This window comes from Macrobrachium nipponense, chromosome 33 (genome assembly GCF_015104395.2).
Source record: "Macrobrachium nipponense isolate FS-2020 chromosome 33, ASM1510439v2, whole genome shotgun sequence".
Classification (NCBI taxonomy): domain Eukaryota; kingdom Metazoa; phylum Arthropoda; class Malacostraca; order Decapoda; family Palaemonidae; genus Macrobrachium; species Macrobrachium nipponense.
This window is the reverse complement of record NC_087219.1, coordinates 12,274,910-12,292,409: the sequence shown is the minus strand read 5'-3', so window position 1 is coordinate 12,292,409 and position 17,500 is coordinate 12,274,910. Positions and strand designations below refer to the sequence as shown.

The 17,500-nt window shown below is 34.5% G+C and overlaps 1 protein-coding gene across 3 annotated transcripts in view; it reads right to left on the bottom strand.

The window, feature by feature from the left end:
• The window catches only part of LOC135202941 (hemicentin-2-like), a 96,850-nt gene that overhangs the window by 30,988 nt on the left and 48,362 nt on the right, over window positions 1-17,500 (bottom strand). For 2 of the 3 annotated variants that reach the window (XM_064232423.1, XM_064232424.1), the window contains exon 2: window positions 2,489-2,624. In XM_064232423.1, coding sequence (XP_064088493.1) covers window positions 2,489-2,624 — 136 coding nt within the window. The remainder of the gene's footprint in view (window positions 1-2,488; window positions 2,625-17,500) is intronic. The other variant, XM_064232426.1, reaches the window with a different exon arrangement.

Genomic DNA, 17,500 nt, shown 5'->3' with positions numbered 1-17,500 from the left:
AAAGCTTCAATGAGATCGCAAGAAAATATGAAAGCATCCAGTCCCGAGAAACTTAAGCCGGTCACTTAATCATGACATTATTGTATTTCAATGTAAAAAAAACGAACACTTTAAATAACTAATAAGCACTGACTCTTCAAATGATTTCATAGAATTTTAAATATAGAACAGCTAGGCAGTGCCCCGTCGGTTGGATCGAAGTTGATGTCGGCCACTAAACCTAGTTGTTTAGCAAGTATACCAACACTTAGAGACGGTATTGACGCATGAGGAGAGTGACCCGAGGGAATAAATAAGTTATCGACAAATGCTGGATCCATAGCGTCACAATGACAGCATCGACAAGCCGTGTCTTGTAATTCACAAAAGATCCCGAGTTCCGACAGTTATTAATGACGCAGTCTGAGCAGGTAAGGTCATTGTCCAGTTAAACTGTCCAACAAATGATGTTCATGGCCAAAGAGACGTACGTTTATATTGTCTTAAAGTAGTGAGTGAAAAAGAATTGCTATTAACCGGTTTGATGAAAATGAATTTTGAAAAGAATAGCATTCATTATTTTTTTATTTAACAAATGATGTTAATGGCCAAAGAAACGTATGTTTATATTATTTTAATGTATTGAGTGAAAGAGAATTGTCATTAACCAGTTTGATGAAAATGAATTTTGAAAAGAATTGCCTTCATTATTTTTGATTGAACATAATTACTGCTCTTGGTATTATGATCATTAGTAGTGACACGACGGATAATTTCTTTTATTATGGTGACAATTTTAATGATATTTTACGAATCGCTTGACTGTGCAAAGGCACTGGGATGGATATGATACAGATTTCTAACCCCTTTAAAACCTTCCATATGACTTATAAACCTTATACACACAAACACACACATTTATGTAGTATATAGTATACACACACACCCATATATATATTTATTATTATATAGTCATATATTATATTATATAGATACATCTATAATACCATATATCGACAAATATATATATTATACTATATATAATATAATTATAAGATATAATAATATGATTATAGAATATATATTTCATATTTGTACAAGATTTATCATTAGGCGAGCCAGTTTCATTGTATCACTGTGATATTCGTATCAGCGCAACAAAATAAATAGAAGTAAAATTATATTCAAGTGGCCTCACACTATATATTTTATATTATATCCAATTTCGAACACTTGGCTCACTCACGCAGACGTCCTGTCACCTTGAACCTTCACCGGTCTTCACTATCCTGCCTCAACTGACATGGAAGGTTGACGAAGGGTATGTCCTCATGGCCGAAACAGTAAACACAATTTGCAAAAAGTTACCGATAGATGGCACGCAGCCTTGCCATTTCCCTAAGGGGTGCTCAGCGAGATACATTCTTCTATCTGACGTTCCCTCCCCCCATCCCCCGCCCCCCGGCGCCCCCTGCCCCCCTTTATCAAGTCACTCCGAGGGAATTCTGCCTACTAACCTAAGGAGGAGAACTAGATAGGATCAGCAAACGACGCTGCCGATATGACACGAAGGAGAACTTTAGGAAAATCAATACTCGCTGATTACCACCTGAATTTGTATCTTACTCGAACTCTGTGACTTGTGCTTGCACAGCACTTCACAGGACGCTTCTGAATACTTCACAGGACGGTCCTGGATATTCGCCAATGCTTTCCTAAGTTTTATCTGATGCTAACTTCTCTCTCTTTGCAACATATAGTGCACAGAACTACATGTTGTTTGTAGAGTTTTTTTTATTCAGAGAATATAAAATTTTGTTCGACTGAGATGAACTAATGTTCTGTATGGGTTAGAAGTCTTCATTTTTCATTAAATCATATGGTAGATTAGTAACATTTACAAAATAACTGTAAAACTAACAAGAACAGTTTCTTAAGTTAAACTAACGTTAAAACTAAGATCCGATCCTACACTAAACTTTCTTTTTTTAATTCTGAATAAAAGTGACTTTTATTTTTTTTCTTTTAGGTAACGTTCGACCTAATTTTCAACCCAGAACTGAATAACGGAACAAAGAAATAGAAATTGTTCCTTCAAGTTACTGAACCAGCCTGATTTTCTGATTTTTTATATAAATCTGACAGGATAATGACGACGCCAGGAAAACTACAAATAATTGCTTGAACAGTCTTTCCTATTACGTATGGTTACAAATTCACAATTTTGACCAAAGTCCAATACGTTTCATCTAATTAAATTTACAATTCTAGTTACGATTATACAAGTTTAGTTACAAATCTACTTATTTTATCTATCGTCCAATAAGTTTCATCTGATTAAATTTACAATTCTAGTTACGATTTTACAATTTTTACCAACTGTTCAATACGTTTCATCTAATTGTCTTCTGTCACAGGTCCACTTCCTGTCTCTCTCTCTCTCTCTCTCTCTCTTTCACACACACAAGCACCCACACACACCAACAGGACAGGTATGCAACTCACTCACCTGTAAACGGGCATCCCAGTGACTCCATTATAGAAGAGCACCAGAATGGGCGAATCTCGGGCCGATGGCGGCGTGATGTTACAAGGCAGAGTCACGCTCCCTCCCTCGATGGCCACCACCTCTGACAAGGGACCTGTCAAAAAATAAAAAAAATCGAGCAGAGAATCAACAGCTGGAAAACGAGTCACTCCTCTTGCCTTAAATCTAAAGCAAATGGGTCATAATGGATCTGCTATGACATTTCCCCATTTTTATGAGGCCGTCTTACTTTTGCGAAAACCCAGATAAGTGCGAAGGAGCTGGTTTTCTCGTTATGCAAATGAATGTTTTTACTGGAATATATCTACCTGGAACTGGCTGTGTAAGTATTAAGCCAGTCAGAAAATGACAGACCTTCAGCCACGACGTTAATACGCATTCTTCATGTGAATGTGTGGCATTATACATTATTCATAGCAATGTCATATTCAAACGTATTTTCTTAATGTAAAATAACTTTGAGATTTCTGATTTGTTGGTATTAAATGTATTGGACATGTAGGATTTACTTGTACGTCCTTAGTTTTAATATATATATATATATATATATATATATCTATATATATATATGATATATATATATATATATATATATATATATATATATATATATATATATATATCTAATAAAAGGAGCCCTAAAAACACCAAAATGTAGAGAGAAAAGTACTATATTTCAGAGACTGCTGTCTCTCTGAAATATAGTACTTTTCTCTCTACATTTTATGGTGTTTTTATGGGCTCCTTTTATTAGATGGTTATTCTGTTGTTACAGAACACTTTTACCAGTAACATATATATATATATATATATATAAATATATATATATATATATATATAAATGTTTTTTCTGTTCAAACAGGATACGTCTCAAGTATAAAAGGTCCATTAATACACTGGTTTAAAATCAGCGTGCTTTAATGGGTCTTTTTTTATATGTATATATATATATATATATATACGTTATAATATATATATATATATATATATATATATATATATATATATATATATATATATATATATATTATATATATATATATATATATATATATACCGAGGAGAAATTAGAAGGTAAGGTTAAATTACATCGAGACTAAATTTGAAAGTAGCATTTTATATATATATATATATATATATATATATATATACATATATATATAATATATATATATATATATATATAGTACCTATTTCAGAATTTTGCTGCCAAGGACTTTGCACGAAGTATCGTCAATGTTCGTGTACATTGAACATCATGGAGACAAAAATGCGCAACTGGAATTCCGCCTCAATGTATACAAAGGAAAATATGCCCAAAATTAATAACTTAAAATAGGTCTCTGTTGAGTTTGCTACTCATGGTGGTAGATGCGTGACTCTTTGACCAAATATCACCAAACAATTGAAATACTTTCATACATTTTTTCTTTCAAATTCTAATTCATTTACCACTCTTTCATCACTTAGGAAAAAGTCCCATGAAGGAATGTTAGATCGAGATTCTTCTCAATAACAAGGAATTTCAATTGCGAACTCTAAATAAATCTGCATTGTATAGAAGCAGATTTGAATAAACCCGTTTTGTAAAATATATTTCGTGATTGTGCCGGAAATCACTCCAATAAATATCGCCCTAATATAATCTCATTGATTAATGGATGAATACGAGAATACTAATAAAGTCTCATTAGTGAAATAAGGGTTCATTCAAAATCCAGCAATTTTTAATCAGTAATGACTTAACAATGACAGGTTTCCCGCAAACATTTCCACTGTTTGTCATTGATATTAATAATATTAATAAAATCGATATCCCCTTTATAGCAAATCTTTGGGAATGTAATATGTTTTTCAGTTTGTTAGCACGGCAGAAGGGAATACGAGAATTTACAGCAACGTAGAAGCTTCCTGGGGCAAATAACCATGAGGACACATTGAATATTCATGGTCGCTTAAACATGTGCTTTGACAAACACTTATTGGAAAGACTGCATAGATTTCACAGCCATTTTCTCCGAGCGTAAGTATTCAGCACCATTTTGTTTGTGATATGAAGAGTATTGGAATTTTCCACTCGACATCAAATGCAGATAAATACCGAGACAGAAATTGCACCGATTCGTAAACAGATTCCTTTGGTATTCAGTTGTGTTTGACGAAAGAAATTCAAAACCTTTGGAATCTTGAAGAAGAAAGTGATAATATGAAGGTGCTATGTGTTATTAATTAATGAAACTGTCAAGCAATGAGTAAATGTAGCGTACGTATTTAAAAAAATGTATACGGAATGAGGTTGCTAGCCCCATGACCTGGCTGCAACCAATTACACTCGACTAACAACCAGGTACACAATTCATTCAAAGAATGAAAAAAAGTCCAATAGGGTTCTTTCAAGATACTCCCCGCCCTTCCCCCTCTCACACCCCCTATCCCTGTAAGGTTTAAGGTTAGAAAACAATAGATTAATTAAACAATATTACAGCTCAACCTCCTACTAATCTAAACATGTAATTATCAGGTAAGGCAAAGATTACTCTAACCATAGATAATTCCCTCTCCCTGTCTGTCTGTCTGTCTGTCTGTCTGTATCAGGGCTAATCAGATTGACGGAATCAAATAATTGTGCTTTTTCGAGAGCCTTGAAACGCTGACAGAATTGCACAACAAGTCCCTGTTCTCGGAAAAAGCCATTTCAAAATTATTTTCCGTCGACATTGTTTCCGTTATCATAAATGACCATCATTGCACACTTATAAATTCCCCCAAAAAGCACTCTTATTTCATCCCCAAAGTATCGTCGAATCTTTTGTTGAAACGCAATTTACAGAAACATTTCCCTCACGAGTTATTAATGTTTTTAATTTCACTGTGTCAAGTTTGGAGTCTGAAGTGTTCCGTTGATTAGAAGTGGTGTTCATTTCTGGTTTATTTTTATCTTTATTATCAAGGGAGAAGCAGACTCTCTATGAGACCATGTCCTGTTGAACAGGATTAATCTTACAAAAGAATTAATCTTATACTGAGTTCCAGCATTCCTTTCGAAATGAATACCAGAGCGAAGGATTCGGAATCCGTCTGCCGGAAACCGGCTGCTACACTCTACGGGTTTATTATCCACGTTTCACTACCTGCTCACTTGTATAGAGAACAAAACCTCTTTGTCCACGAGCTCCCGATATATTTCTCTCCGCCAAAGTATGTACATTGAGAAATTATTGTCCAGTTTTAACGCAGGAGAGAAAGGAATTCTAAGAAAAGCTGAGAGTGCAGCCATTCCATTTAACATCACTGAAAATTATGGAGATAATAAAATCCTCTTTTAACATGATGATAAAATAAGACACTTATCTTGCGAGTTAAACCACGGTATTTTTTCAGAAAACCATTTGAAATCTTTAAGCTTTACGAGGACTACTGTCCTGATCGTCAGAGAGAATAAATCAATAATGGTTTTATTTAATCCTCATTACATTATTATTATTATTATTATTATTATTATTATTATTATTATTATTATTATTATTATTATTATTTTTTTTTTTTTTTTTTTTTTTTTTTTTTTTTTTTTTTTTTTTTGCTCTATCACAGTCCTCCAATTCAACTGGGTGGTATTTATAGTGCGGGATTCCGGGTTGCATCCTGCCTCCTTAGGAGTCCATCACTTTTCTTACTATGTGTGCCGTTTCTAGGATCACACTCTTCTGCATGAGTCCTGGAGCTACTTCAGCCTCTAGTTTTTCTAGATTCCTTTTCAGGGATCTTGGGATCGTGCCTAGTGCTCCTATGATTATGGGTACGATTTCCACTGGCATATCCCATATCCTTCTTATTTCTATTTTCAGATCTTGATACTTATCCATTTTTTCCCTCCCTCTTTCTCTTCAACAACTCTGGTGTCCCATGGTATTGCGACATCAATGAGTGATACTTTCTTCTTGACTTTGTCAATCAACGTCACGTCTGGTCTGTTTGCACGTATCACCCTATCCGTCCTGATACCATAGTCCCAGAGGATCTTTGCCTGATCGTTTTCGATCACTCCTTCAGGTTGGTGCTCGTACCACTTATTACTGCAAGGTAGCTGATGTTTCTTGCACAGGCTCCAGTGGAGGGCTTTTGCCACTGAATCATGCCTCTTTTTGTACTGGTTCTGTGCAAGTGCCGGGCATTCGCTTGCTATGTGGTTTATGGTTTCATTTTTCGTATTGCACTTCCTACATATGGGAGAGATGTTATTTCCGTCTATCGTTCTTTGAACATATCTGGTTCTTAGGGCCTGATCTTGTGCCGCTGTTATCATTCCTTCAGTTTCCTTCTTTAGCTCTCCCCTCTGTAGCCATTGCCAATTGTCATCGCTGGCTAGTTCTTTAGTCTGTCTCATGTATTGTCCGTGCATTGGTTTGTTGTGCCAGTCCTGTGTTCTGTCTGTCTTTCTCCTGTCTCTGTATATTTCTGGGTCTTCGTCTACTTTTATTAGTCCTTCTTCCCATGCACTCTTTAGCCATTCGTCTTCACTGGTTTTCAGATATTGCCCCAGTGCTCTGTTTTCGATGTTGACGCAGTCCTCTATACTTAGTGGTCCTCTCCCTCCTTCCTTTCGTGTTATGTATAGTCTGTCCGTATTTGCTCTTGGGTGTAGTGCTTTGTGTATTGTCATATGTTTCCTGGTTTTCTGATCTATGCTGCGGAGTTCTGCCTTCGTCCATTCCACTATTCCTGCGCTGTATCTGATTACTGGCACTGCCCATGTGTTTATGGCCTTTATCATATTTCCGGCGTTGAGGTTTGACTTGAGTATCGCCTTGAGTCTCTGCATATATTCTTTCCTGATCGTGTCCTTCATCTCTTGGTGTTTTATATCCCCTCCTTCCATTATTCCCAGGTATTTGTATCCTGTCTCATCTATGTGTTTGATGTTGCTCCCATCTGGTAGCTTTATCCCTTCAGTTCTCGTTACTTTGCCTTTTTTTTTTGTATGTTGACTAAGGCGCATTTTTCTATTCCAAACTTCATCCTGATGTCCCCAGATACAATCCTTACAGTCTGGATTAGGGTATCTATTTCCTTGATGCTCTTACCATACAGCTTGATGTCGTCCATGAACATCAGATGGTTGATTCTGTTGCCTCTTTTCTTGAGTTGGTACCCGGAATCCATCTTCTGTAGTACTTTTGTCATGGGAATCATGGCTACTACGAAGAGTAGTGGGGACAGTGAATCGCCCTGGAAGATCCCTCCTGATATTAACCTCTGCTAGTCTTATTCCAGAGCTTGTAAGTATTGTATTCCAGTTGTGCATTGTATTTTTGAGGAAGCTGATGGTGTTTTCCTCTGCCCCATATATTTTCAGGCATTCTATTATTATTATTATTATTATTATTATTATTATTATTATTATTATTATTATTATTATTATTATTATTATTAGCCAAGCTGTATGTCTAACAGGGTAACAAGGCAAACAAACTGGGACAGCACCTCATCTTATAAATAAATAAATAAAAAAAGGAGTTAAACACTAAAGTAGAGAAACCATTCAGGAAAACAAATATAACAATCAAACAACGAAACGAGAGACACACACACTGCCCAACACCAAAAACCAAACGATGAATTTATTTTCATTACTTTATTTGATGTTTTGTAATGGTTTTAGCCCGACCTATTAAAGAGTTTTCTAAAATCCATTTTATTTTGGGGGATGGTTACTGAGAGGTCTTTCAACTTCGAGGGCCTTTTCTGTTTCGGTTTAATGACCAATTAAACCAGTTATTAAACCGAATCAATTTTATTTGCGTTCGGTAAACAATTTTTTGGTCCCTATGCTTCTCTGTTTCTTTATTTATGTCGCCCAAATCGTTTACTTCTTTGGTTCTTTGTATTTCAAAATTTCAGATAATCTCGCAGTTTGTTGTAGAGCTTCAAGTTTATATATTCTTTTAGATTTCTTGTATCTATAATCAACAGAATATTTTTGCGTACACTGACATTTCAACTGATCTATTTTATTACCTTCTATACATAAATATTTTATTTTTACGACGATATACCAATATTCCCAACGGCCTTCAATTACTTTCTGATGTTTTCATTTATTCAACCAGTCAATATTTTTACTGCTGCTGTTAGCTGATGCATTTCCTTAATCATTTAATACTAACTGTGCAACAACTGACTTTACTTCCCACGTGCAAAGCTTTCTAAAAATGCGTTTGTTTATCAACACATGATTACAGTGTAATTATATTTTCCGATATTTTTTTTCAAAGAATGCGACCCTGATTTTAAAGGTAACGTATGAGTCATGACAAAAAGTAGTTTCATGTCTCCATAAAAAAGTGACTGACATTGGAATGACAATTTTTTAAGGTATTACTGCCAGGAATATTTTCAACTTTTGACATTACGTAATGTACGTTTCGATTCGAATTATGTAACGCGAATAAAATTGCATTTTCTACATCTTTATCATATCATTATCAGGACGTTCATGCAGTACAGCTTTAAACTGGTATGAAGTTACAAGAATAAATCTATTATTATCATTATTATTACATAACATTGCTATCAATTTAATAAAATAAAACTGTCGTATTTCTTCATCTTCTTCTTCTTCTTCTTATTTATTATTATTATTATTAATTATTATTATTATTATTATTATTATTATTATTATTATTATTATTATTATTATTATTATTATTATTATTAATCCTCCAATTTTATTTGTGTTATAAGAACACTTCTCAATCATAAACACAATTACTATCATTATTAAAATTGCTACTATTATTATCCTTATTATATTATACTTCAACTTGACACATATCTGAAATTCCCTCAATTCCAGTCACGCCTGACGAAACAAGCAATGAAACAATAATACAGCTCTCCTTACCGGGTCCCTCGGGGCATGAATTATATAACAGCGGGTAGCAGTACCTCCCCTTAAAACGTGTTATTGTTACTGTTTCGACGTGAGAATAATTCAGAGGGCTTTTACTTTTCTTCAATATTTTATAAATTCGTCTACAGAAACATAGATTACCAGATATTGTATCGAAGACTTGTGGCAACAGGACTTATTTATCATCGGAAATATGCTGTACATTTTCTTCATGGTCTGGTGGTATTAGAAGGTAGCCCTTGCCTTTACAGTTTGTTTAAGCCTTCAGCAATATCATGAATAATCCATTTTGATGGTAGCTGTGCATTCCGTTTCACTTCATGTGGTCATAATCGATTTATACTTATGACCTCATAAGAGTATATTCCATACTTATAATGACACACAGTGCATGAAGTCTTAATTTGTATTAGAATAAAAAAAAACATCACTGGCTTCATTTCTGCGCCCAAAAATGGACTTATTAATTTATATTTTACTGTATCAGTGGTCAGATCTGGCTTATAGTCGGTTCCATCTAAAATAACGATACCAATGGGTAAAAGTATTCCTGTATTGGTATGGTTAATTATGTTTCAAGTACAGCTGTCCAATTTGACATTTTTTGCATTATAATTAAATAAAAAAAATAATTAAATAAATAAATAAGCTGACTTTCCGTTCGTATTCAAAACACCACCCTGAAAAAAAATTTGTCAAAGCTACGGAATTTTCCGGTTCGGTACATCATGGCTGAAAATATTTATCATGAAGACATCATGTTTTCCACTTTTTAGACAGTTTAATAATTTTCACATTAGCATGAGAATACATATTTCAACACGCGTTGGTACAGATAAAGGAAGAACCCCTGATTACGGGTGCCACCAGTATTAACAATATTAACAGACCCAGGTTATAGGTAAAATCTGCAGAGGGAAGCCTAGGTAATAGGTAAATGTGCAGAAGAATGCCAAGGTTATAAGTGATGCCTGTTGGAGAAAACTAAAGCTACAGGGGGCCTCCAGTAGGAACAAAACCTAGTTTACAGGTGGAGTCTACTGAAGAAAACCCAGGTCACAGGTGAAATATATAGAAGCAGTCCCAAGCTATAGGTGAAATCTAAGGAAGAAAACCAGGTTACAGGTGACACCTAGTGGAAGAAACAGAGTTTACAGGTGACAATTTATGGAATGAACCCAGTTTATAGGAGGCAAATCATTTATACCATCAACCTTACACTGTTTAAAAATAGCCGTCCCAGTAATGGGAGGTCTATAAATCTTATCACAGAATCATGGGACATGAAAACGAAATAGTAGTTTTAGTATGAATAAAAGTAGCAGCAGCAATTGTCATGTGTAGCTGGTAATGGGGTAGAATTGCTAGAAGCAACTGCAATAAAATGGCTTCCAAGGAATGCTATAGCGTGATATTTGATCATAAAATTATTATGTCCTGAATAATGGCCATACCGTTCGTGATCTGGGATAAAAGTGATACCAATTGTTATGTAAAACTAATACTGTTTCACTGTTATGTATTTAAATGTGTACGTATTCACACCCACACACACACGCACACACACACACACACACACACATATATAATATATATATATATATATATATATATATATATATATATATATATATATATATATTCCTGTAACCATCATGAACACCTCTCATCGTGTTCCCCAACCTAACTAAAAATGAAGAAGAAATATCACTCGTTTATGACTCTAGTATTATTTATAAGGGTAATAACGTTTATATACACATAAAAAATAGTATATAATGGTCTGTCTGAACGAGTTATTACTCGTAGACAAATGAGGTGCCATATTATTTCTAATTTCCGTGCAATGAGCTAAATTGTTATCATAGCATTTGCCGGTGGGACGGGGGTTTTAATCTCGGTGTGGAGAATATGTTCTTCTTGGAAGCATTTTTTTTTCTCTGTGTACAGAATATTACGTCTATATCTTAAAAAAAAAAAAAAAAAAAAACAGTATTACCGGAGTTTTTCTATCAGTATACAGAATATTAAATCTACCTTAAAAATTACATTTACAGGAGTTTTTCTCTCAGTGTACAGAATATTACAACTCAGAATATTACATCTATCTTAAAAAGACTAATATTATCTGAGATTTTCTCTCATTGCACAGAATATTACATCTCAGAGTACTACATCTATCTTAAAAATACTAATATTAGCGGAGTTTCTCTCTTAGTGCACAGAATATTACATCTATCTTAAAAAACTGATATTATCGGAGTTTTTCTCTCAGAGTACAGAATATTACATCTATCTTAAAAAAACCAATATTACGGGAGTTTTTGTCTCAGGTACATAATATTACACCTATCTTAAAAAATACTAATACTACCGGAGTTTTTCTCTCAAGTTTACAGAATATTACATTTATCTTAAAAATACTATTATTAGCAGAGTTTCTCTCTTAGTGTACAGAATATTATATCTATCTTAAAAGGACTAGTATTATCAGAGTTTTTCTCTCGAGTGTACAGAATATTACATCAATCTTAAAAAAAACTAATATTACCGGAGTTTCTCTTTCAGTGTACAGAATATTACATTTATGTTAAAAATACTATTATTAGCAGAGTTTCTCTCTTAGCGTACCGAATATTACATCTATCTTAAAAAGACTAGTATTATCAGAGTTTTTCTCAAGTGTAAAGAATATTACATCTTTCTTAAAAAAAACTAATATTACGGGAGTTTTTGTCTCAGGTACAGAATATTACATCTATCTTAAAAATATTAATATTACCAGTTTTTTTTTCTCAGTGTACAGAATATTACATCTATCTTAAAAGCGAAGTGTTATGAGATTTTTTTTCTCCCGTTGTGTAAATTATTGTGTATCTTAAAAGAACAGCACTAGCAGAGTTCATTCTCATTGGGAAGAATATGTCACTTGATAAAAAACGATACCACGAGAACTTTTCTCTAAATCTGAAAAATATATCTCCTAGAAACACACGACTAGAGTTTTCCTCCGTTAAAAATATCATATCTCCTAAAATCACACGACCAGAGTTTTGACTCCGTCTGTAGAATATCATTTCTGCCTTCAAACAAACCAATAATAAATCCAGTCCATCTTTTCCCCTTTATTCGAAACTAACCTGAATACACCACACTTCCCAACCTCATTAAACACTTCTTTAAGAAAAAATGTTTCCGCTCTGTCAACTAAAACCCCATTCAAGTTAGAACGAAATATCCGTTTTATTTTTTTTTAACCTTTTATACTATATTCGTGTAAAGGCTGTGCACCTCCATTAACAAAGCTAAAAAGCCTTTCCCTCATCTTTCTTCTTCTTTATTTACTCCGCTGGACGAGTAGCACGGACGACAGTTGTGTGTATGTGCGTGTTTGTGTGTATGAGTGTGTAAGCGCGGCCGTGTATTTGTGTGTGTATGTGTGTGTGTGCGTGGTGTGACCCAGCGTTCACGAACAAGCTAAAATTACCTCCGCTCATGAAATATTCGCAGACAACAGCGGCAAAGGGCATTCACGGAGTTAAACAATGTTTCTAAAACAGAAAGTGGTCTCGTAGATACACGCAGGACTTTTTATTTTGTTTAAAGCGCTGGAGTATTGACCCTGCAGAAAATTGGGGGCTGGAAAGGTATCTCTGCTAAAGGGAAGGAACACGAGTGGAATTATTCTATTCTTCTTCCATGCGACACATTTCTTTCTCGCTTCCGGAATTTTATGTATTCAGAGGCTTCGGTTTTCGATGACGCCTGTATGGTAGAAAGGACTGCTGGATATATATATTCGTGCTGTGATTATCATTATCAAGTCTTTGGTCCAAAAAATTTATATATTCAGACGCTCTGCGGTAAATGTGCGTAGGAAAAAGGCTGAAATATGTTACTAAGGTTATCGGCGCTATTATCATACTTTTTGCCCAAGGATATTCATATATTCATGAAGTGAATTTAATACATGTGAAGTTTAAGTGGTAAATGGATAAGGGAAAAACTGCTATGATATATATATATACTATATATATATATATATATATATATATGTATATATAATTAGTATACATACATACACACACACACACATATATATATACACTTCATGAAGCTACAAATGTCCTTTAATATCTAATTCACTCTGCCTCGGAATGAATATATTTTTATTTTCATATCATATTTAACCGAAGAAGAATCTCGGTAATGTGATATATATACATACATACAATGAATAATATAGATATATATAATAATATAGTATATATATATATATAAGATATATAATATTATATATAATATATATATACTAATATTCTATATATATATATATCTTACTGATATTATCATCATTATTTACGACGCCAGCATTACGGTTTTTTTTTGTTCAAAGAACTTTACACATTCAGAAATTCAGTGGTTCGTTCCCAGAATTCGAGACAGACATAGCGACAAACAGATAGGCAAACAGAAATACAACCGTTCTTATAGCAGTGGCCGAGAAGCAGAAAATGGAAAATAAATAGAGGACTGCTGCCCTGTTGAAATATGCAGTGACGTAAGCTTGGCCAAACGCATCCATAAGTCATGAACCAACATTTCGGGACGTGTATAATCATTCCAATAATAAATACCTATTTTTAACGACTGTGTTACCAGGAGAGAATGTATTCATGACACCTCTAATATCCTGAGAGCTAAGCATTTCTCAGGGGCTAACGGCCTTAAAACGCCTTCAACTATAACTCAGAGCGAAGGGAATTTAGTAAATCAGCCTGATATTATGTGTCGCTTACTAAATCCAGACATAATTATATGCTTGGTTATGTTAGCTCCACATGCAAAGGCGTTGGCGTTGGGAATTTCAGCGTTATAAACATTCAAACTGGCACCCACGTATAAGACCTATTTTCACAATTTTGACCCCAATTATCTACTCCATAGATCATGCAACTATCTGGCCCCGAGTTCAGAAAGTCACACTAGGCCTCTTATTCTCTTGAACACCCTAACACTCAAGCTTAAGCCCAGCTTAGTCTTAAGCATTCACCGGATGTATAAGGTGAAGAACCACATCTATTGATTTCATTCTAACCGAACCTGACTCTTTGCTCTGCTGCAGGAGGCAAATATCTGGACAAGGAAAACGTTATTAATGATTCTGACATATTTAAGACCAGGAAAAGGTCAACAATGAATTTAGCAAACATCTGGACTAGGGAAAAGTCATCAATGGGCCTGACGTAAATTTAAGACCAGGAGAAGGTCAGCAATGAATCTAGCAAACATCTGGACGAAGGAAAAGTCATCAGTGAGTCTGGCATCTGTTCAAGACAAGGAAAAAGTCATCAGTGAGACTAACAAACATTTTGAAGTAAAGGAAATGCTATCAATGACTCTAGCACAGGTAGAAATCACCAATGAATCTGACATAACATTTCGAACCAGGGAAAGGTCACCAATAAGTCAAACATATTTAGGACAAGGAATAGGTCATTAGGGGTATCTATAAAAAAACCTGGCGATAAAAAAGCCATTAATGAATCTCTGTGTGAGTATATATATATATTGTATGTATATGTATGTGTGAGTATACATTCTTTGTGTGCGTATGTCTGCATTTACTGGTATGTACGTTCATCAGCTCAAACAACACCACAAATAACTACGCCAAGTACTGTCCAAGAAAGACGTTAAAACCCCCATTCATCATTTTCTAATAATCACACATTTGTTTCAAGGGAATTGTAGACATAATGGTGTGGAGTTGTTGGGAGTTGCTATTCTGCGAGTATAATTTTATGAGCATCTATGTCTTGTCATTCATGCATTACTCTCTGCTGTGTAATTCATTCCTACTTTTAATTTGTAACTGCGATCTCTCTGGTGCGTCCTATTTGAAAATACTCGCCCACTCACCAGGCCTCTATGAACACTCGTCCACCTGCGTGACCACGGCCACTCTCAAGCACATCGTCCACTGGAACATACTCTTTAACTTAATAGGCGGATGATGGGTGTCAATACTTCATCTTACATTTGTCCCTTAATGGACAGGAAACATTAGGACGAAACCAGCGTGTCTATTAAGCGTAATGAAACCCTCTCTGTTATCAAAGACTTTATGGCTCTTCCTTGTTCACTGCCCAATTGCTAATGCCCTACATCGAGTATTAAAAGATCTTGTAACTTCTAGGAGTGCTATATTGTCTAGACTGGCTTGTTTCTCACAGGTTGTATGTGAAATGGTCTTCGCTTTCTGGAGAGTCTTGTCATTTCATGCATTATGTTAGTATGTATCGTTTCATAGAACTGCTTAAAAAGTAATATGAAGTATTGGATGGTTGGTTGATAGGGTAAGACTGAATTGGCTGGAGGAATCATTCATGGAATGCCAGACTTTTCCTTTACATTTGTACCAACCTCGAATCAAAGTTAACCCTCGCGGGAGCTACAGGCCAGTGTGAACTAACAGATCCATAACCTCAATTTTTCGTAAGAACGACAACGCATATGAATGGAGGTTAGCCCTATTGCAGGTACTCCGTTATAGAACAAGCCATCTTGATCACATACGCACCGTGTAATGCGACCCAATCGTTTGTTCAATACGTGATTTTATTGTTTAAGTGTAATATGATTTATCCTTTTTTCCTGTTAAGACTCTGATAAAAATTCATTGTGTTCACATTATGAGGCTTCTCTTCAAGTTGTTTACTTTTGAAATAAATGAATAAATAAATAAATAAAAAATAATAGCGCCATGAACACCTACATATTATGAAATTTTAATACAAGTATATTACAGAGATAAAATGGAGTTTTTAACTTCAAAGGACAATGCTTTTTAATAAAATCACGCTGAAGGAAATTAGAAAGATATAAAATAGTTCAAATCTATTTTCTGACATGACTTCCAACAGGAGATACCATAAGACCAAACAGACAGGCATAGGTGAATATACTATAGTAGATTCACATCAAGCGTGCATCTGATGTCTAGGCCAATCCCTTACGGCGCTCCTGATTGGCTGTTGATAAGCCCATCACAGGGCTGGAAAATTTCAGTCTCTCTCGAGAGTTCCCATTGGCAGGATCTATGTTCCACCTCTCCTGAGGGATACGTCTTTCAGGAGGGGTGGAACAAACATCCTGCCTACGTGAACTCTCGAGAAAGACTGAGAGTTTCCAGCCCTGTCATTGGCTTATCAACAGCCAATCAGGAGCGTTGAAAGGGACTGACCTAGACATCAAATGCACGGTTAATGTGAATCTACTATAGTACCCACGTGGACACTGTATTAACACCTTTCAATGTATGTAATGTGAATAAAAAAAATTTAAAATTATGAAAAAAATGCATAATGAATGAGAAAACATTGGTATAATACGACACATAAATCATAGCGAACTGGAGTCGTTTAAAATAGCTATTCGTAGACGAAGTTAAATGCAACGCCAGGGTTGAAACTACGCTTTCAAATAATAACCGATACCTTGAGACAGAATACTACTCTATTTTGTATTAAACAAAATGAAAGGGGAAAAGAACCAGAACGGAGAAAATAAAACGGGGAACGAGAAAGAGAAATACAATTTTCTACCCTTACCAAGCAATACCATTCATTGGGGTGGAAGCCAATAGCAGATACGTACTTAAATAAAGGAAATGGAAAAAAAAACATTATAATGCATATATATACACACATGACTATAAAGAAAGATATTTAGATATAGGTAAATATACGTTTGAATATTTGCCTGTCTATTTACCCATGTATGTATTTGTATACTATATATATATATATATATATATATATATATATATATATATATATATATATACTATATATACAGATATTTAGATATAGATATTAAGATATGTGTACATATGTTTTGTATATCTGTCTGTCTATTTATCATGTATATATATATATAGATATATAAAATAGATAGATAGATAGATAGATAGATAATATAGATAGATAGATAGATAGATAGATAAAAACATATTATATATATAAAAGACAAAATTTACAAATTGCAAAACAAAAATTCCC